Source organism: Pyrgilauda ruficollis, unplaced genomic scaffold (genome assembly GCF_017590135.1).
Source record: "Pyrgilauda ruficollis isolate IOZ18807 unplaced genomic scaffold, ASM1759013v1 scaffold128, whole genome shotgun sequence".
In the NCBI taxonomy this organism is placed as follows: Eukaryota; Metazoa; Chordata; class Aves; order Passeriformes; family Passeridae; genus Pyrgilauda; species Pyrgilauda ruficollis.
Genome location: NW_024511210.1, coordinates 479,573 through 495,070, shown reverse-complemented (window position 1 = coordinate 495,070; position 15,498 = coordinate 479,573). Strand labels below are relative to the sequence as shown.

The window sequence follows — 15,498 nt, the reverse complement described above, 5'->3', positions numbered from 1 at the left end:
CCATGTTGAGTGTCATATGCCTACAGGGAATCTAAGGAGAGCAACAATGCTTCTCATTCAAACTCACTGCCACCTCAGGGTGCAAAGGCAAGCGCTGGGGTTAGCCCAGCCACTCACCTATTGACAGAATTCCCTCATCCCATGCAGCATGAGGACTGCTTCACAGCATGGCTGCTGTCACATTCATTAAACTGTATTTGGAGGGACTGTCTTGAGCACAAACTATTCCTTTCAGCTCTGCAGAGGAAGGTGTCGAGGGACATTATTCCCTAGTCTTTCTATTCTCCCTGTTCTCATTTCAAAGTTGGATGAGACTTTGAGCAATCTAGTCTAGTGGAAGGTGTCCCTGCCTATTGTGAGTGGTCTTTAAGGTCAATTGAGTGATCTTTAAGGTCACTTCCAGCCCAAACTGTCATGGGATTCTATATGTGTAGAAAGAGGATGAGAAAAGAGCTTAAAGTCATAGTTTTTTCCAACTATTTAGCTTGCCTGTAAAATGCAAGGGGTTAAAAAGAACAGATGAATGGAAACTTCAACAGTCAGAAATCACAAATCTGCTGAGTGTTGTGGAAGAGCAAGTAACCTCAAGGAAGTAGCCTCAAAGCTTAGTATGTTCTTACCTTCCTGAAGATTTTGTTTATCCTTTTCTCAGGAAGAATCTCGCAGTGTGGTTTGAGAAATTTTATTGTCAAAAAAAGTAATTCAGATGCACAACACGCAGTGAACAGTTCAGTTGAAAATATTTGTAGTCTCATTTTCACATCCATTAAATTTATTAATAATGTAACTCACCTTGTAGCTAAACACGGAACAAAAGCATAGCTTTCTAATCTGTTCTCCAGCAGCATTACTGAGTCAATATATGAAGGCTTCAGTACTGCAACTCATTAGAGCTGCAGATCAAGATGTCACAGTTAGAAGGTTTTGAACTGTGGCTCTCAGGAACAAACCACAATCTGTCAGTAGAATTGTCTGCACAGTGGCCTGTACTCATACAAATGAACGGCCAACTCAAAGGATTCCTCTACTGTAAGGCCCTGCTGGTGTCCATTTATTGAGAGATGGGGTGGATATCAGTTTTAAAAATTTGCACTGTTTTAATTTGATTTTATTTGATTTTTAGGGATGTGAGAAAGAACCTTCCTTCTCTTTCTGACAGTGCCATGGGGTACATGGCTTCTGTATCTGTAGAAGCTAGCTGTTAAACACATTCCAGCAATGTACTGATATTTGTTAAGTCATATGCAGCTGTAGAATAAATTGTTATGAGTGAGGCACCAAAAGAATCAGCTCAGATTAAAAAAATCTCAGCCAGGGCTATCACCTGTTCTCACAGAGTGTAGTGCACTCCCTTGCTGTTGGCCAGCTGCCTCTCAGACCTATTCCCTCCTTTAGCAGGATGAAGAGCTTACACAGCACCCTTTACATGACAGTTTATTACAGCAAAAGACGTTTGTGTATTTCTCCTTGCAGGCTAAGAGCTGATCAAAGTTAGACAGACATTAACAAATGAAAATAATATATAGAGAGAGATCTCTGGCTAAAGAATTGCTAACACATATTGTTTTAAAAGAATTGTGTCTCAGTTAGAGATCTCTTTAGTATTACAGAGGGAGAAAAGCTTAGGAATAAATCAATAACTTATTATATTTCTCTCTGCAAGCATCTATGTCAAATTTTGAGCATACATATTTGTGCATTAAAAGCACAAGACCTGAAAAATGAATAATGTCAGAACTCTGAAGAAAATTCTTTGCAAATTAAGGATGGTCCAGCTAAATTTTCTAACAAGTCATTGCAGCATTTCTTCAGCTAGGACTTCATTTTACAGATTTTCAGTTTTATCTCTCCAAAAAGACAAGACATACATAAGAAAGGCAGGGAATAGTGTTGCTAGAAAACCTTTGAAGTATCAGGCAGGATGCCTTGACACAATCCCAGTTGTTTTGCTGTGTTAGTACAGTCTTACTTATGTCAACAGACACCTACCAAAGCAAGTGACAGCAAGAAAATTGAAAATGTGGTGTAATATCATGTGTACACCTCTCCAAGAGTGGAACTCACCTGTATTTGTGTATCTCCAGTGCTGGTGGTCCTGCATGAGCCAACACTGGAGGCATGATGCGGGGTGGGGTCTGTGAAGGACAAATCAAAGAATTTGGTCAGAGCAAGGTGAGATTTTACACCAACTGTCTAGATAGGCAGCACTAGACAGGGTATACAGTGTGTGTGCATAGTCACCCAGACCTTTGGAGCACTGATGGTGCCATGGAAAACCCTTTAAGCCATGTCTGCATCTGAAAGGGCAGTGTTAAGGTTTTCTGCTTTACATACAAAAGGCAGTAGTGCTCAAGTGCAGTACTCTAAGTTTGAATTTTTCTTTTGTTTCATCTTGTCAGCTCATATCTTGTAATTGATCTAGTTCAGAGGATCTCTTCTGTTAAGTGTGCCTTCTTTTCCTCTGTCTCTAAAATGCAGGTGGTCCGACCATACCAGACGATGTCGAATCCCATGAGCAAGCTGACAGTGCTCAACAGCATGCATTCTCATTTTATTTTGGCTGACAATGGTACTACTGGTAAATATGGAGCAGAGGTAAAGCTTCGCAGACACCTGGAAAAGCACATTTCACTTCAGAAGATAAATACAAGTGAGTCGCATGTTGCTTGTATTGCTTTATAATTGCAAAAACCACTCAGTATAAAGAAGCAATAATTCTGCACATGTGGGGGAGTGGTTCTACTGTCTATGGTGACTATGATCTAAGGAAAGCAAATAATGAGCAAAGACAATAAAATTTTATTTTAGAGTGCAGTGGGTTTTAGTGTACACAGCAGAAATAGCTGGATTTGTTTCTGCTAAGTTTCAAGCAGTATGTGCTAAGTTTCAGATTCTACTCAGATCTGTGGTAGCCTGTCTTCCTTAGAACTGTGTACAGTTAAGTTCTCCTTAGTTTAGTAAGGAAAAGGGTGAAATTAGCACAGTTAAAGAAAAGGGTAACAAAATATAAAGAAGAGTTTTTTATTATAAATGTTTTGCAGGTTGAAGAGACACTGATATTTATAGGCAGTGAGAGTGTTCCATAAAAGTTCTGCTATACCTTTGCACTGTGTTTATTAGTTTCTCCTAGGCAGCAGTCATTAGCCAAAGCCAGAAGCTGAGTTATGAACTTAGGTCTTCCTTCCACTTCATCTTTTGCAACCCTGATAATATCACATCATGACCAGACTGAAGCCCCAGTTTTTCTCTCAAAGTTGTATTTTTTCTTTTCATGTACCACTTTCCTGCCTAAAAGAAAAGAATAGTCACCTAAGAAAGCATTTCTGCATGGATAAAATAAAATATGATATCTCAATACTAGTATTATTTTTTTTGTGACACAGGAATGTGAAACTGGAATGAGACTAGGAAAAGCATTTAGCTCTCAGACATCAGATGGCAAGGAATTACAGGCAGGCCCAGTTGGGTGAATGCAAGCTAGAATGTTCTTCATGCTTCATAAAAGTTTCTGTATGATGAATATAATCTGTGCTTAAATTAAAATATTGTGCTGCTTACAGGCTTCAACACCACTGCATGAACTCCACTCGCTACAGGCTTATTGTTTTTAGGTTATCAAAGTCACATTGTTTTTTCTCAGAGAACACTATGTAGATACGCACAAAATGTGTGCACCATAAGCAGTGGGTGCATGCCTGGGAGCTTCCTTAGCTGATGAAGATAGTGCAATCTAATCCTAACTTGACCAGCAGCAAAAAGACACATTTGAAAACGGCATATCATGAAAATACATAAAATTGTGGCATAAACAGCAGTTACTTTGAAGGCCTTTAAAAGAATATTGTGAGCTTTTACAGTTTACAGCACAAAATTTTGGTGGCAAAATCTTATCTTAAAAAAGAAATCTCTTTAGAGAGATTTAACTAAATTCAGATTTGGTCAAGAGGCTTATCTTTTAAAAAGTGACTGATGGATGAAAATACAGACTTCGGTCATTCAAGTCAAATGCTTGCGTGGCTTCTTCAAACATCTAAAAAAATGAAGAACTTCTCTGGTTTCTTTCTGCAGTACACCCCACAAACAAAAGTAAGAGTCCTACTTTTCACTTTCCTCTGTGACAGAGACTGTCCACCATTTAATCACTTGCTCCCTCTCTCTCTTATAAACACAAGGATACTTGGATCTCACAACACTTCCTCAAAATAGAAATGTGAAAAAATTGTTGAAAAAGAAATCTGCCAATAAGATTTGTACATCTTGGTTCAGTGGCATCCAGAATGTTTCTGCAATGTTTTGTTTTTCCTTACTTTAGAAGAGGTTGACTGAGTCCTGCCCACACTCTAGTTATTAGGAAGTTGGCCATATGGATGAGAAAGACCACCTGCCTTGTTGGGTCAGCCAAACAGATGGCAAATTTCTGATGCTTTTCTTTACCCTTATTTATAGCAGAGCAATGTAGATCCTCCATCCTGTGCATGACAGGGCATTGCTGCCAAGGGATTTTTGTCCAAATGGGAGTCTGTGCAGCCATGCATGTATGTCTTTACTTACCATATTCCACTTGCAAGCATGTGGAGTGGGGGAAAACACTGACAGCACCACAATTTTCTTTGTGGGAGAGTTAGGAAAATGTGCAATTTTTAGTTAATCACTAAAAAAGAGAGTCTGCTCTAGAAAACAGAACAGATTTAGGAACTTGTAAACAACTGATAACTTTTTGTTTCACAGCCTGCCCCTCAACAATAGTGCTAAAAGTAGATTTTTATTCTTATTTTTAAGTCTGCCTGAGTTTTACGTGCTAGGCTTGTCCTTTCTTCTTACCTATTTTCCTTTGCTTTAACTTTGTTTTTCTGCAGTGCAGTGATAGCTCTCCTGGATATTTGGGGTCACATATAGTTCACAAAGGGAAGCTTTAAAGTTGTTCTCACATATTAAAGACCCAGAAAATGGCATTCCCTTCAAATAGACTAGGACAGTGGCAGTCTCTTTTATAAAATTTAAGACTAAATTGGGTCATTAAATATGTCAGATAATTCTGGTAATCTCAGCCTTTTTTATTCCTAATATGGCATTATAATCAGTCATTCAGCAGTATCCAATTTCTTGAATCAGTGTACTATATAATAAGAATAAGAACAGGAATAACAATAGGAAGAAGAATAAGAAGAATCTCCAATTATGCCTCTTACGAGCACTAGGGAAAATATTTTATCGAGTATTCTGTTTTCCACTATCTTTTTAGATTTCACCACTTGTATTGCTCTTATTTTGTCCTCAGCAAATACTCAGGAACTAAAAAAATGTTTTTCAGAAAAGCAGAGGGTGACATTTGTGGCCCTGAGCCTGCAGGTTCAGCAGAGTCACTCACTTGTGCAACTACCTAGAGGTTAATTTGATGCTTTAATGCTCAGCACAGGTTTTTCTTATTTTCACAAAGGAAGGCTATTTTAACACAGCCTATTTCTTGAAGTGAGCCTCAAGTTGTCTCAAAGTCCTGGAATTTCAAAGTGCATCATTTTGTAGCATAACATGTTGAAAGTAAGAACTTTTCTGAAAGTGTTTCAAGATCAAAAGGCAATATTCAAAGTGATCAGAAATGTTGCTGGTCTCCATTTCAACAAATATTTGGGTCCTCGACTTTTTGCAGAATTTTCAAGGCACAGAGATCATTTGAAGATATACACTGGAAAGAAAGAAAGAAAGATATATTTGTAACTATCTCTGCCATAGAGTTTATTTTTATAGCATTACATGGTTAACTCAATAGTTCATGTAAAAGTTTTTACATTGAAATATGGAGTCTGTACTATTCAAAGATATTGCATTAATGAGCAGAAGATTCTCAGAACAAGGGTACAGAGATTTTTAACACAATAAAATGCCCCAGCTCGAAATGGAGATGTAGAAATTGGAGGGCAGCTGTGTATCCATCGCTGATGCTCTCCTTACACTGTTCCATGGCAGGAAGGGATCTACGGCATGTCAGGCTGATGTAATCCACCACTGCCAGCTTACTGATTTCTGATTCACAGCTTCTGGAACTGCTCAAGAGACTAAACTCTGTCTCATTGCCTTGGACACAAGACAGCTCACAGCTGTCTGTAGAATGACAGATTACACATAGACTGTAACAGACTTCTGAAGGTCCCCAGTGTGAGTCTCTTCTCAAAGAGAAGTATTTGCAATGCTGAGTAAGTTTATCTATAGCTTCATTTAGCCAATAACCTCCAATAATTAATATTCAATCTTCATTTAGCCAATACCCTCCTATATTAATATTCAACCTAGTCCAATCTATAAGGACGCCAGCAAAAGGTTTACAAACTTTCCCCAGCCCCATCACCAGTGTGTTGTCTGAAGCTCGCAAACTGCTATTTTTTGGGCATTTTCCCTTCACAGAACCTCACCCTATCAAGAAAAATATGTCTCTGACACCTTTTCAACATCACTGCAGGTTGTACAGCAGGTATAGGATAACTCCTTTGACTCCTTTTCAAAAGGTTAAACAAGCACTGCTGTCTCAAACTCTCCTCCTTAGGCACATGCTTTAGGCCTCTAGAGACCTATGCCTTTTTCCTCTGGATGCTTGCCAGTTTCTCCTCATCCTTCATGGACAGCACAAACCTACATCCAGTGCTTCAGCTACAGCCCTGCTAGTGATGAACAGAGTGAGCATGGGACAAGAGCCCACCCTTGACACACTGGTCTAATGTACCCAAGTACCTGCCGTGCTTCGTGTGCACCAAGACTATGCTGGTGCCTCACATTCATGTGGGAACCCACTGTGACCCTGAGTCCTTGGCCTAAGGATATGATTGTCTGATTAGAGCAAAAGTTCTGTTTTACTCTGAATAGCCATTATATTCAGAGTAATTCTGAATATTGGAATTCTTTTTGAAGAATGAACACAGCAAATTGCAATTTTTGTGGGAATTTTCAAGTTTAGACTTGATTTTCCTAAATATCATACAAGTCCTTACTGTCGAGACCTAAAATCCATTTTAAACAATGTAGTCTAATAAATTATAACAATAACTAGAAGTCATTAATCGTCCATCCTCAGGACATAATCTGCCATGATATTGTAGGCCTAGGATTTAATTATTCTTTTTCTAAAGGTTTGTGCACATCCCTTAGCCTCATCTCATCTACAGTACTCCTTGGCTTGAGTCATTCTGAAGTATTATGTTTCAATGCTAAATTTTATTCAGAAGGAATACAATTTCTTCTTTTCTTTTTCTCCTTTCCCTAATGCCTGAGAAGTCTTCAGTACATTGTAACACTGTAAATTTTTTGTACCCTTTACAACTGCTTTTTCCAAAATATTGTTTACTTAGATCTTCTTTCCAATGGGTCACAGTGGTGCAGAGAAGTGTTTCCAAAGAAGCTGTTTAGAGGGGAAAAAAAAAAAAAAAAAAAAGCAGAACAATTTTCACCAGTATGGTCTCTGGTTTCAAAATCAATGCATATCTTATGATTTTACGATCACTCAAGATGTGAAAGTGCAGCTAGTCTATTTTTTCCCCATCCTGTGGAAATACTAGTGGTCAATACAGAACAAGAACTTAATGTGTCACCAAAGAGATGATGTAATCTATAAACAGAGAAAGGAAATAAATGAAGCATGTAATTACTAGAGATTACCTATTGCAAATTCTGCAATTATAGCATTTCTGGACACTAGCAAACTATTTTTCCAAAGTGCTGTAGAATGGCCTGGTCATTTGCTCAGATGTACTTCATTACCATTTCTGCAGAACGTTGCTGAGTAATGCAATAGACACATCAGCTGTGCCTTGAACCAGAAATATAAAAGAAATCTGTCTACAAAATGTGCGTTGGAAGTTACAAGTCATAAAATATTCATTCCTGCTACTCCACAGATGGTTAGATTAGAGTAATGCCAACGTCGCAACTCAGCTAATACATTTGATCTGAGGTCTGTTAATCATTTTCAGGCAAAGTCACTTCAATAGGTTGACATGCCGTGGGTTTCACTCATTTTGTGATTACACAGAACAATGCTTTCTCATTAACAAGTGTGGTCTAGAATTATCTCATATTACATATAAAGGGCCTCTACCAGTACTTGCAGAATCTTGAAAAATCCTCCCGAAAGTTTCTTCCTTTTGGCTTCAGACTCATGTATGCATTTTTATAATATAATTTCATTCCTTCTGTTTGCACTAAGGCCTTCCTTTCACATGACAACATAGTTGTTGCTATTAACTGATTTTTATTGCTGCTTGAAGTATTCTCAAGTCCTTAAAGAGCTTACAGCATGGCTGCCAAGCACTTGCATCACAAACGTTTACTTTCCTTTGTATGAGCGCTCTTACTGGAGCAGAGGAGCAAAACAAGGACACGGATTATTTATATATATAATGATCACTGCACATTGCACGTATGAACTCTTTTAATTTGAATGAAAGGTGTTGTGAATTAATAAGAATGTTGTATGTTTTTCTTTAAAAGAACACATATAATTTTGTCAGCAGAATCAGAATTTGGACATGACACATAGGATAGCATAGCCCACCACAGCACAGCATAACATGCACTCATAGCATGTTCTTGTGTATGCATTACCATTTAGTGAAACATACGATCATTTTCTGTCTTTCATGTACATTTCATGTCTTATACCATATACGTGTCAGTAATAAAATTTGTGTTCGACATGTGTCAGGAAGGAATGTGTCAGGAAATGGTAATGTAGTGGTTCAAAAAGCAGAATAAATAAGCTTTGTGTGATATTTGCATACCTGACAAATGGTCTTGAAAACATACTGATCACATGTTAATGACATTTTATTTTTAGATTCAGGTATTCTACTAATATTGAAGGCTTCATACATCAAAATATTAAAATCTTCATCAGAATACTGCCAGAATTTTTCATTCTCTGTAACTCTCTGACAGAGGTTTTGCATTCTTAAAATTTGCTTTGGAAATGGATGGAGTCCACTCAGTGAACCAGTGATGTTCAAATTGGGCTTAACAGCTACAATCATAGATTAAAATGTGGAAAGATCTAATCTTTCCTCTAATTATTTAAAAGATGATCCCATACTTGTTAGATTTCTGACATTTCGTAGTATTAGACACAGCTCCAGAGAAGGAAAGAGGCAGGTGAAAAGAACAAAGTAAGGCAAAAGGACTTCACTAACATGAGGAATGAGTATAACAAGCGTATGTAATGTCACCTAGCCAGCAGGAGTCCAGGCTGTGCTGATGAGGAGGGAAGGCTTTCTTCTGCTATTGAAAACTCTTTTCTCTTCATAAAATTAGCTACCACCTTCTTCTTCAGAAAAAGTTATCTGGAAAAAGAATAAAAAGGCAAAGGAAAAAAAAGCTCTTTTCTTATATTTTTAACAATTCCATTTCCAGGAGAGCCAGAAATAATGTAAAAATATGGATATGTAACCAAAAACATATTTGAAACCAGAATGTTGAGCCAGAGGATGTAAAGGTTCTGTGTGTTTAATTGGAAATAGACCCCTTGAAAAAATCAGAAAGTTTGAAGTAGTTTGTTTTATTTTGTATCTTTCATAAACTTTTCAACCTTTTATAAATCTTTTAACCTATATACTCCATAGCCTTTTTGAAGCTTACAAGAACCACTTTGCACTGCTAGGTCCATTCCTACGCACTGAAGCATGTTGATATTTCTGAGGAAGGTGACCACACCAAATCCTTAGGGTGTGTAGATCCACCTTGTGAAACAAATACTCTTCTTTTGAGCAGTGCATTTCTGGAGAAATTGTCTCCCAGACCACAGAGGACTAAATGCAGAATTTTACTATTCATTATCATGCTTCAGTTATTCTGATTTTAAACATGCCAGTTGGTGCTGAAGGTTTGCTCTACCTCCACTATATGCTGTTTGAAAAACAGACAAACAATAGGCATTGGAACCTGTGACCTTGTATTTAATCTTTCTTCTTTACAGAGTTGGTTAATGTAGTTGAATTTTGGTAGCCCTGTGAGAAAAAATTACTTCTGAATAAGAATTGATAGATAAAGCTGGGTGATTTGATTAGGTAGAGAAGGCAGTTTAGACAGTATAATGTGTCAGCAATATCTGTTCATGTGACCCGTGGACTTCCCTTTGTCATCCTATGCCTGAGAATATATGAAGGGGGCTGGGGAGGCAAAGGGACGTTCAACTGTCATCAGTGGCACCTTCTCTGACCATTGCATCATCATCAAATACATTGGAATTCTCATTTGATTCAGATTTTTCCTTCATGTCCTGTGCAGTCCTAGATGTATTTTCATAACTACGTAGCTGGGAAGATCTGGGTACAGACTGCTTTCTAGGAGAGGAAGCCTGCTGCAGGATCAAAAACATGACTTGTATGAAATTTCAGTAAAACCCAGAACTTCTTGAAGTTTTGACTCATTTCAGATTTTGCTAGGGATTGAAAACTTGGAAACTTTAATTTCATTAAAAGCATCATCATGTTTGTTGATCAGGCACTGAAGAAAAACATACTTCAGAAAGGGCTGACAAAGCACGAGGTTAAAAATCATTATTGAAGCACACAATAGATCCATGCAAGTGGATCTATAAATTCCTTTCACAAACTTGACTTTAAACAGACAAGTTTGTTAAAACACGTGTTTTCATATGATTCATATAGAAGAAAAAGAGTACAGGTGCTTTCAGCTCCCTAATTTTTGGATGTTTTAGATTTATTGAATTTATAAAGCTGCAAAACTAAGAAACATTGTTTTTGGATTAATCCACTTCAGCCAAATTTCTGCTATTCTGTATCTCACCTAATGTAGTTTTCTGAAACAGGTGAGAATAAGGGATAACTTTCTGAGATTACATAGAGTCAAATATGTTGAAAAAATAAGCAAAATATGACAAGGAAAAATACCTCAATGTGTAATATGAGGTAATGTAGAATTTGGATTTGTTGCAATGTGATAGCTTTCTAAAGCTCTCCATACAATATGTGGTAGTGCTCACATCCAAAGGGAGCCAGGGAAAGCACCAGGGAGGATCAGACAGAATGTGAGAATTTCTGAAACTGTAGTTGCTCCTGTGTGTCATGGGCCATTGCCTACGGGTGATGAGCTCCAAGAAGAGTGAAACCAGTTAGGTCCTCTGGTCTTGCCCTAATAAGTAGTTGACTGCAAGGACAGATAGGGTAAGTTTTGACTAAAATCCACAAAGGTTCTTGTGTGTGTGTGTGTGTCTGTGTGTGTGTGTGTGTCTTTGAACTTGAAGTGCCAACTTTGAACTATGTATTGCCATTTTTTAGAAGGTAGCCCAGTGGTTGCTTGGATGCTTGTGAAGCTCACGAATCCCAGGGTTTAGTCTTATATAGGCCCCTCCCATGTCACATTTCTTCTGAGGACTCTCTGAACTTTATGCTTCTGCAAAGACAAGTAAAAAAAAATCAGAAGAAGATTCCACAAGTCTTTTCTTATTACCATGCTGGATTTCCTTTTGAGAAGTCTTTAGTATCAGTCCATTATTAAATGAAGATATGGTTATGGTTATGGTCATGGTCATGGTCATGGTTATGGATGTGTTAGGTCCACAGATTTGTCTGTCAATGTCAGGTCTGGCAGGATGGCAGATACATCAGTAGGTAGACTTAGAGAGGTGAGGAACAAATAAAAATGAAAATTAAAGTATCAAGGTAGAGCAGAAGAGAAAGGAGAACAGACTGGGACAAATATGATATGATCATACTCCTAGCAAAGATGACATAAAAGAAGATTATGGATTAAGCAGAAGGAGATAGAGAGGAAGTGAAAATGTGATTCCCTTTTACCAAAAGGGAAATAATAAAGATAAGAATGCAGAATGGATGTGAGCATAACAAGGAGAACAAGGAGAATGAATGAAAACTACAAAGGTAAATAACAAAGATGAACAAAATAAAATTCATAGTAGTGATTTTAAATTGTGTTTGGGAAGCAGGAAGATATAAAGGAAATTACATCAAATTATATTCAACAAGCCTGTAGTAGAAATGTGAAAAAATAAATTGAAAAGAAAAGAAAAAGTCAAATTGTTGTTCCCTTTATTAGTAGTGGTTGTATATCAATCACACATAATCCTCTAGTTCTCTGAATTTCAGAAACACAGCAAATATTCTTCGATTTTTTTTGTATTGGCTTACCAGACCAGTTTGATTTCTCTAGCCATAGGGCCTGGTAATGAGTCTCCAAACAAATGGATTTCCCCTTAATTTCTGAATATAAAAAACTATTAAAGGTGTTCAGAAAAGAGTACCTCTTCTTTCTCTCTTTTTTTTCTTTTTTCTTTTGTTTTTTAATCTGTAAGTTTCTCTCCTTTTGTTATGGAACAGTTCTTGAAGGATTAAAATAAATACCTCTCTTATCTTTGCCATATCTGGAATAAGAGGTTCTGCTCTAGTGAAGATGATTGAGAAAAGATGGGATGTGGAAAAGGAAAAGCTGACTGAAAAAGTGCAGTTATGTGAAATTAGGTTTGAACAAGATGTGACATTTGGGAGATGTTCCTGTACTTCTGGGTAATAAAACCCAGCACTCTTTTCCATCATCCTGTGAAAGCAAGATCCATTCCCTTTTTTCTAGTTATGATCACTTAGTAATGTAATTGTTCTAGTGGTAAACATATTGCAGCTGTGATTTGGAAAGCTGGAGCATGCAAACACATTGTATGTGCTGGCGATCTTATCTCTTTGCCTTTTGCTATTGATATTTTAGCCAAAAAGGTGTCATACATGTCAGAAGGTGTTTCCAAAAAGTTTCCTGAAAACCAATGCCTAGAAAAAGACCCCAGTTGTAATCTTATTTCAGTGTAACCTAATATGAAGGATCTGGATTATTTTAGGATGTTCTGTTATCACTTAGCCCTTCTGAGCTAGTTGGGACCATAGGGAGTACCACATGGATGTCCAGAGGTGAAGCAGACACATTTGTGTGGTCAAACCTTTTAACGACTGTTGTGAATTCAATATAATTTTAAATCTATTTAAGCATCACTTACCCTGTGGTTAGACATGCTGTATTAACAACCAAAGAGCAATTTTTATTGACTCTGCGTTACTGTAAGGCAAATATCGCTTGAGAAATTTAAAATTATTTTCCTCAATCTTTTAAGCTTACACCAGGTCTTCTGCTTATTAAGATTCCAGGTCATGTTTAATTGTTTATCCATTCTGTGTAGGTAGCTTGCACTAGGATATCCGAGTACTATGTAAACACTTGGACTGAAATTTTTATGGAAGCCACAGGTTTTATGTGGAGTTTCTTTCAGCCGTTGTTAATACACTATGCTGCTGCATTCTCTGCTTGTCCCATGAAGCATGGCAATAGCCAAGAAACTGGACTTCTGAGACAGACTTCTTGAGCTAAGGACTTATTGTACTTTTCTTTAACTTACCAGAACCTCTAAATTCCAATATGAGTTTCAAGACATCTTAAGCCTCTCAAAAAACTGTAAGGAAATGCTATTTTGCAGTTAAAACTAAGGTCAGATTTGATCAAAATGTAGTTTAAAGCTGTCAAAGTTCTTGTAAACACATCAGTATTGTTATTGAACTTCACAACAGTTTTATCAATCGTCCACTGACAATTAAATGAGATTTTCTACTAAATACCTCAAGTAAACAATCCTTGCATTGAAAGGCCCTGGAGTATATAACCTCATCTGTTGAATTAATAGCCTATATCTGGAAACATGTCATCTGTTTGATGCAATTAAAGTTTTTTACGCTATGGAACATCTGTGCAAAATGGTCTGTGTGCCTTTCCATGCACTGTGCCCTGACAAACACTTGTAGGAACTCTAACATGGCTAAATCTGTTGATTTGTATCTTTGGATTTGTTTGTCATTCAGTAAGAGAGCATTGAGTTTACCACTCACAGAAGCCATTATCCTAGGAGAATTTTGCAGTTAGAAAGGTAGCTCTTGCCCACAAGCAGCAGATCCTTTGCAGGATGTACACAAGGTAGTGACGCAAAACAAGCCTGTCATAGGAATTGTCTACTGCTAAGAGTCTATTGTCTCATTATCTGAGATAGGCACATGCAAACCTGGGGTGTGATGACCAGTGGAGAAACCTGCTGATTTATGTACCCCACCATCTGCAGTACATCTGGGTCCAGGAAGATTTAGCAATCTGTGGACCTGGAGCAAAAACTGTAGAGGCTGCTTGATCATGCAATTCACACCTGCTTTCCTGAAGACCTGACGAACCCTTCCAGCTCAGTGATGCCTCACACATCCCTGTGCATGCCTAGGGTAGGCTCAGGTTTTCTAGGAAGGCTGAGAGTCCTGTTTCTACACTGCATAGATGAGCAGGGTGTGCCTTGTTAGGAAAAGACATTGAGCTGTCAGGTTGACTGCTCGTGCACCGTGTGAAGGTTGTGCAGGCTTACTCTGCCCCTCCTCTGGGACAGTTTGAGCACTCTCTCTATGTCCACAGTCTTATGTGTAACATTAAGTGTGATGTTCTTCCACTGCATCCAGCCTCTGGAGATCTTGCTCTCCAGCTGCATGTTGTGCATGAGGTGTGACACACGTTTCCATCTGTACGTCACTCCTGTGCTAGCTGCTGTGCAGTAACTCCTCCAGCAGGACAGACACAGGTCCCAACATCCCAAACAAATCCGAATAATTGCCAAACTCTACAGTCAAAATTTCCAGGTAGAAAAAGGAAATGAACATAGGACAACTCACACCAAAATGTCTGACCTGATGAAGGATCAAAGGTGGCCAGCAGGAAATCAACTCAGATGTGCCTAGCTCCACGCAGTGTTATGATACTGAAATTAGACACATTTCTGCCAGGTTAGTCAATTAGAGAGCCTGTTTTATTTGACTGAACTCAGGGCTGAACTTACAGATAGTGTACAACATAGTGATATGTCCCAGTTACTCCTAAAACAAGGCCTAAAAACATGAGTAGCAAATGCATTTTGTAGTAAATGAGGCATTTTATTCACTTGTTGGTCTATAAAAATGTGGGTAACTCATGATTAGCTCTTGACTAAAAGAAGGAGTAATAATTTATAAGGCAGTTATACATTATTTATAAATATACTCACAGTGTAAAATATTAATGTTTTTCCAAGAACTGGGAAAATAAAATAGGGCTCCTGCAAAGCAGAGTAGATATGTTTTAGCCCCTTTTCACACAACACAGACATTTATGCAGCTTTTCCTTCCTTCCATTTCCAAGTACATTCATTTCTTCTAGTTTATTATTTTAATTTACATATTTATACATTACAGCTGTGTCAAGGGGAAAATGATGGGGGTTTTTGTATATTAACAGGAACGCCTACAAGTGCTATTTGGTGCGCATTGGGAAAAATGTTCTGACGTGTACACACTTTCCTGGAATCACAATTGTCGGAAAGTCTCACTGGCTCTGCTGCTGACCACAAAGGCAATAATACAGTAATGAAGCTTGAAGTTGACTACATAAATCTTCTGCACAATGTTGCAGTCTAATTTCACTAGCAGTATCCACAATACC

General features: G+C 37.9%; 1 protein-coding gene across 1 annotated transcript in view; it reads left to right on the top strand.

Moving 5' to 3' along the window:
• TRPM3 (transient receptor potential cation channel subfamily M member 3) overlaps window positions 1-15,498 on the top strand; it is a 255,883-nt gene that overhangs the window by 141,883 nt on the left and 98,502 nt on the right. Inside the window, exon 6 of the mRNA XM_041458427.1 lies at window positions 2,479-2,650. Coding sequence (XP_041314361.1) covers window positions 2,479-2,650 — 172 coding nt within the window. The remainder of the gene's footprint in view (window positions 1-2,478; window positions 2,651-15,498) is intronic.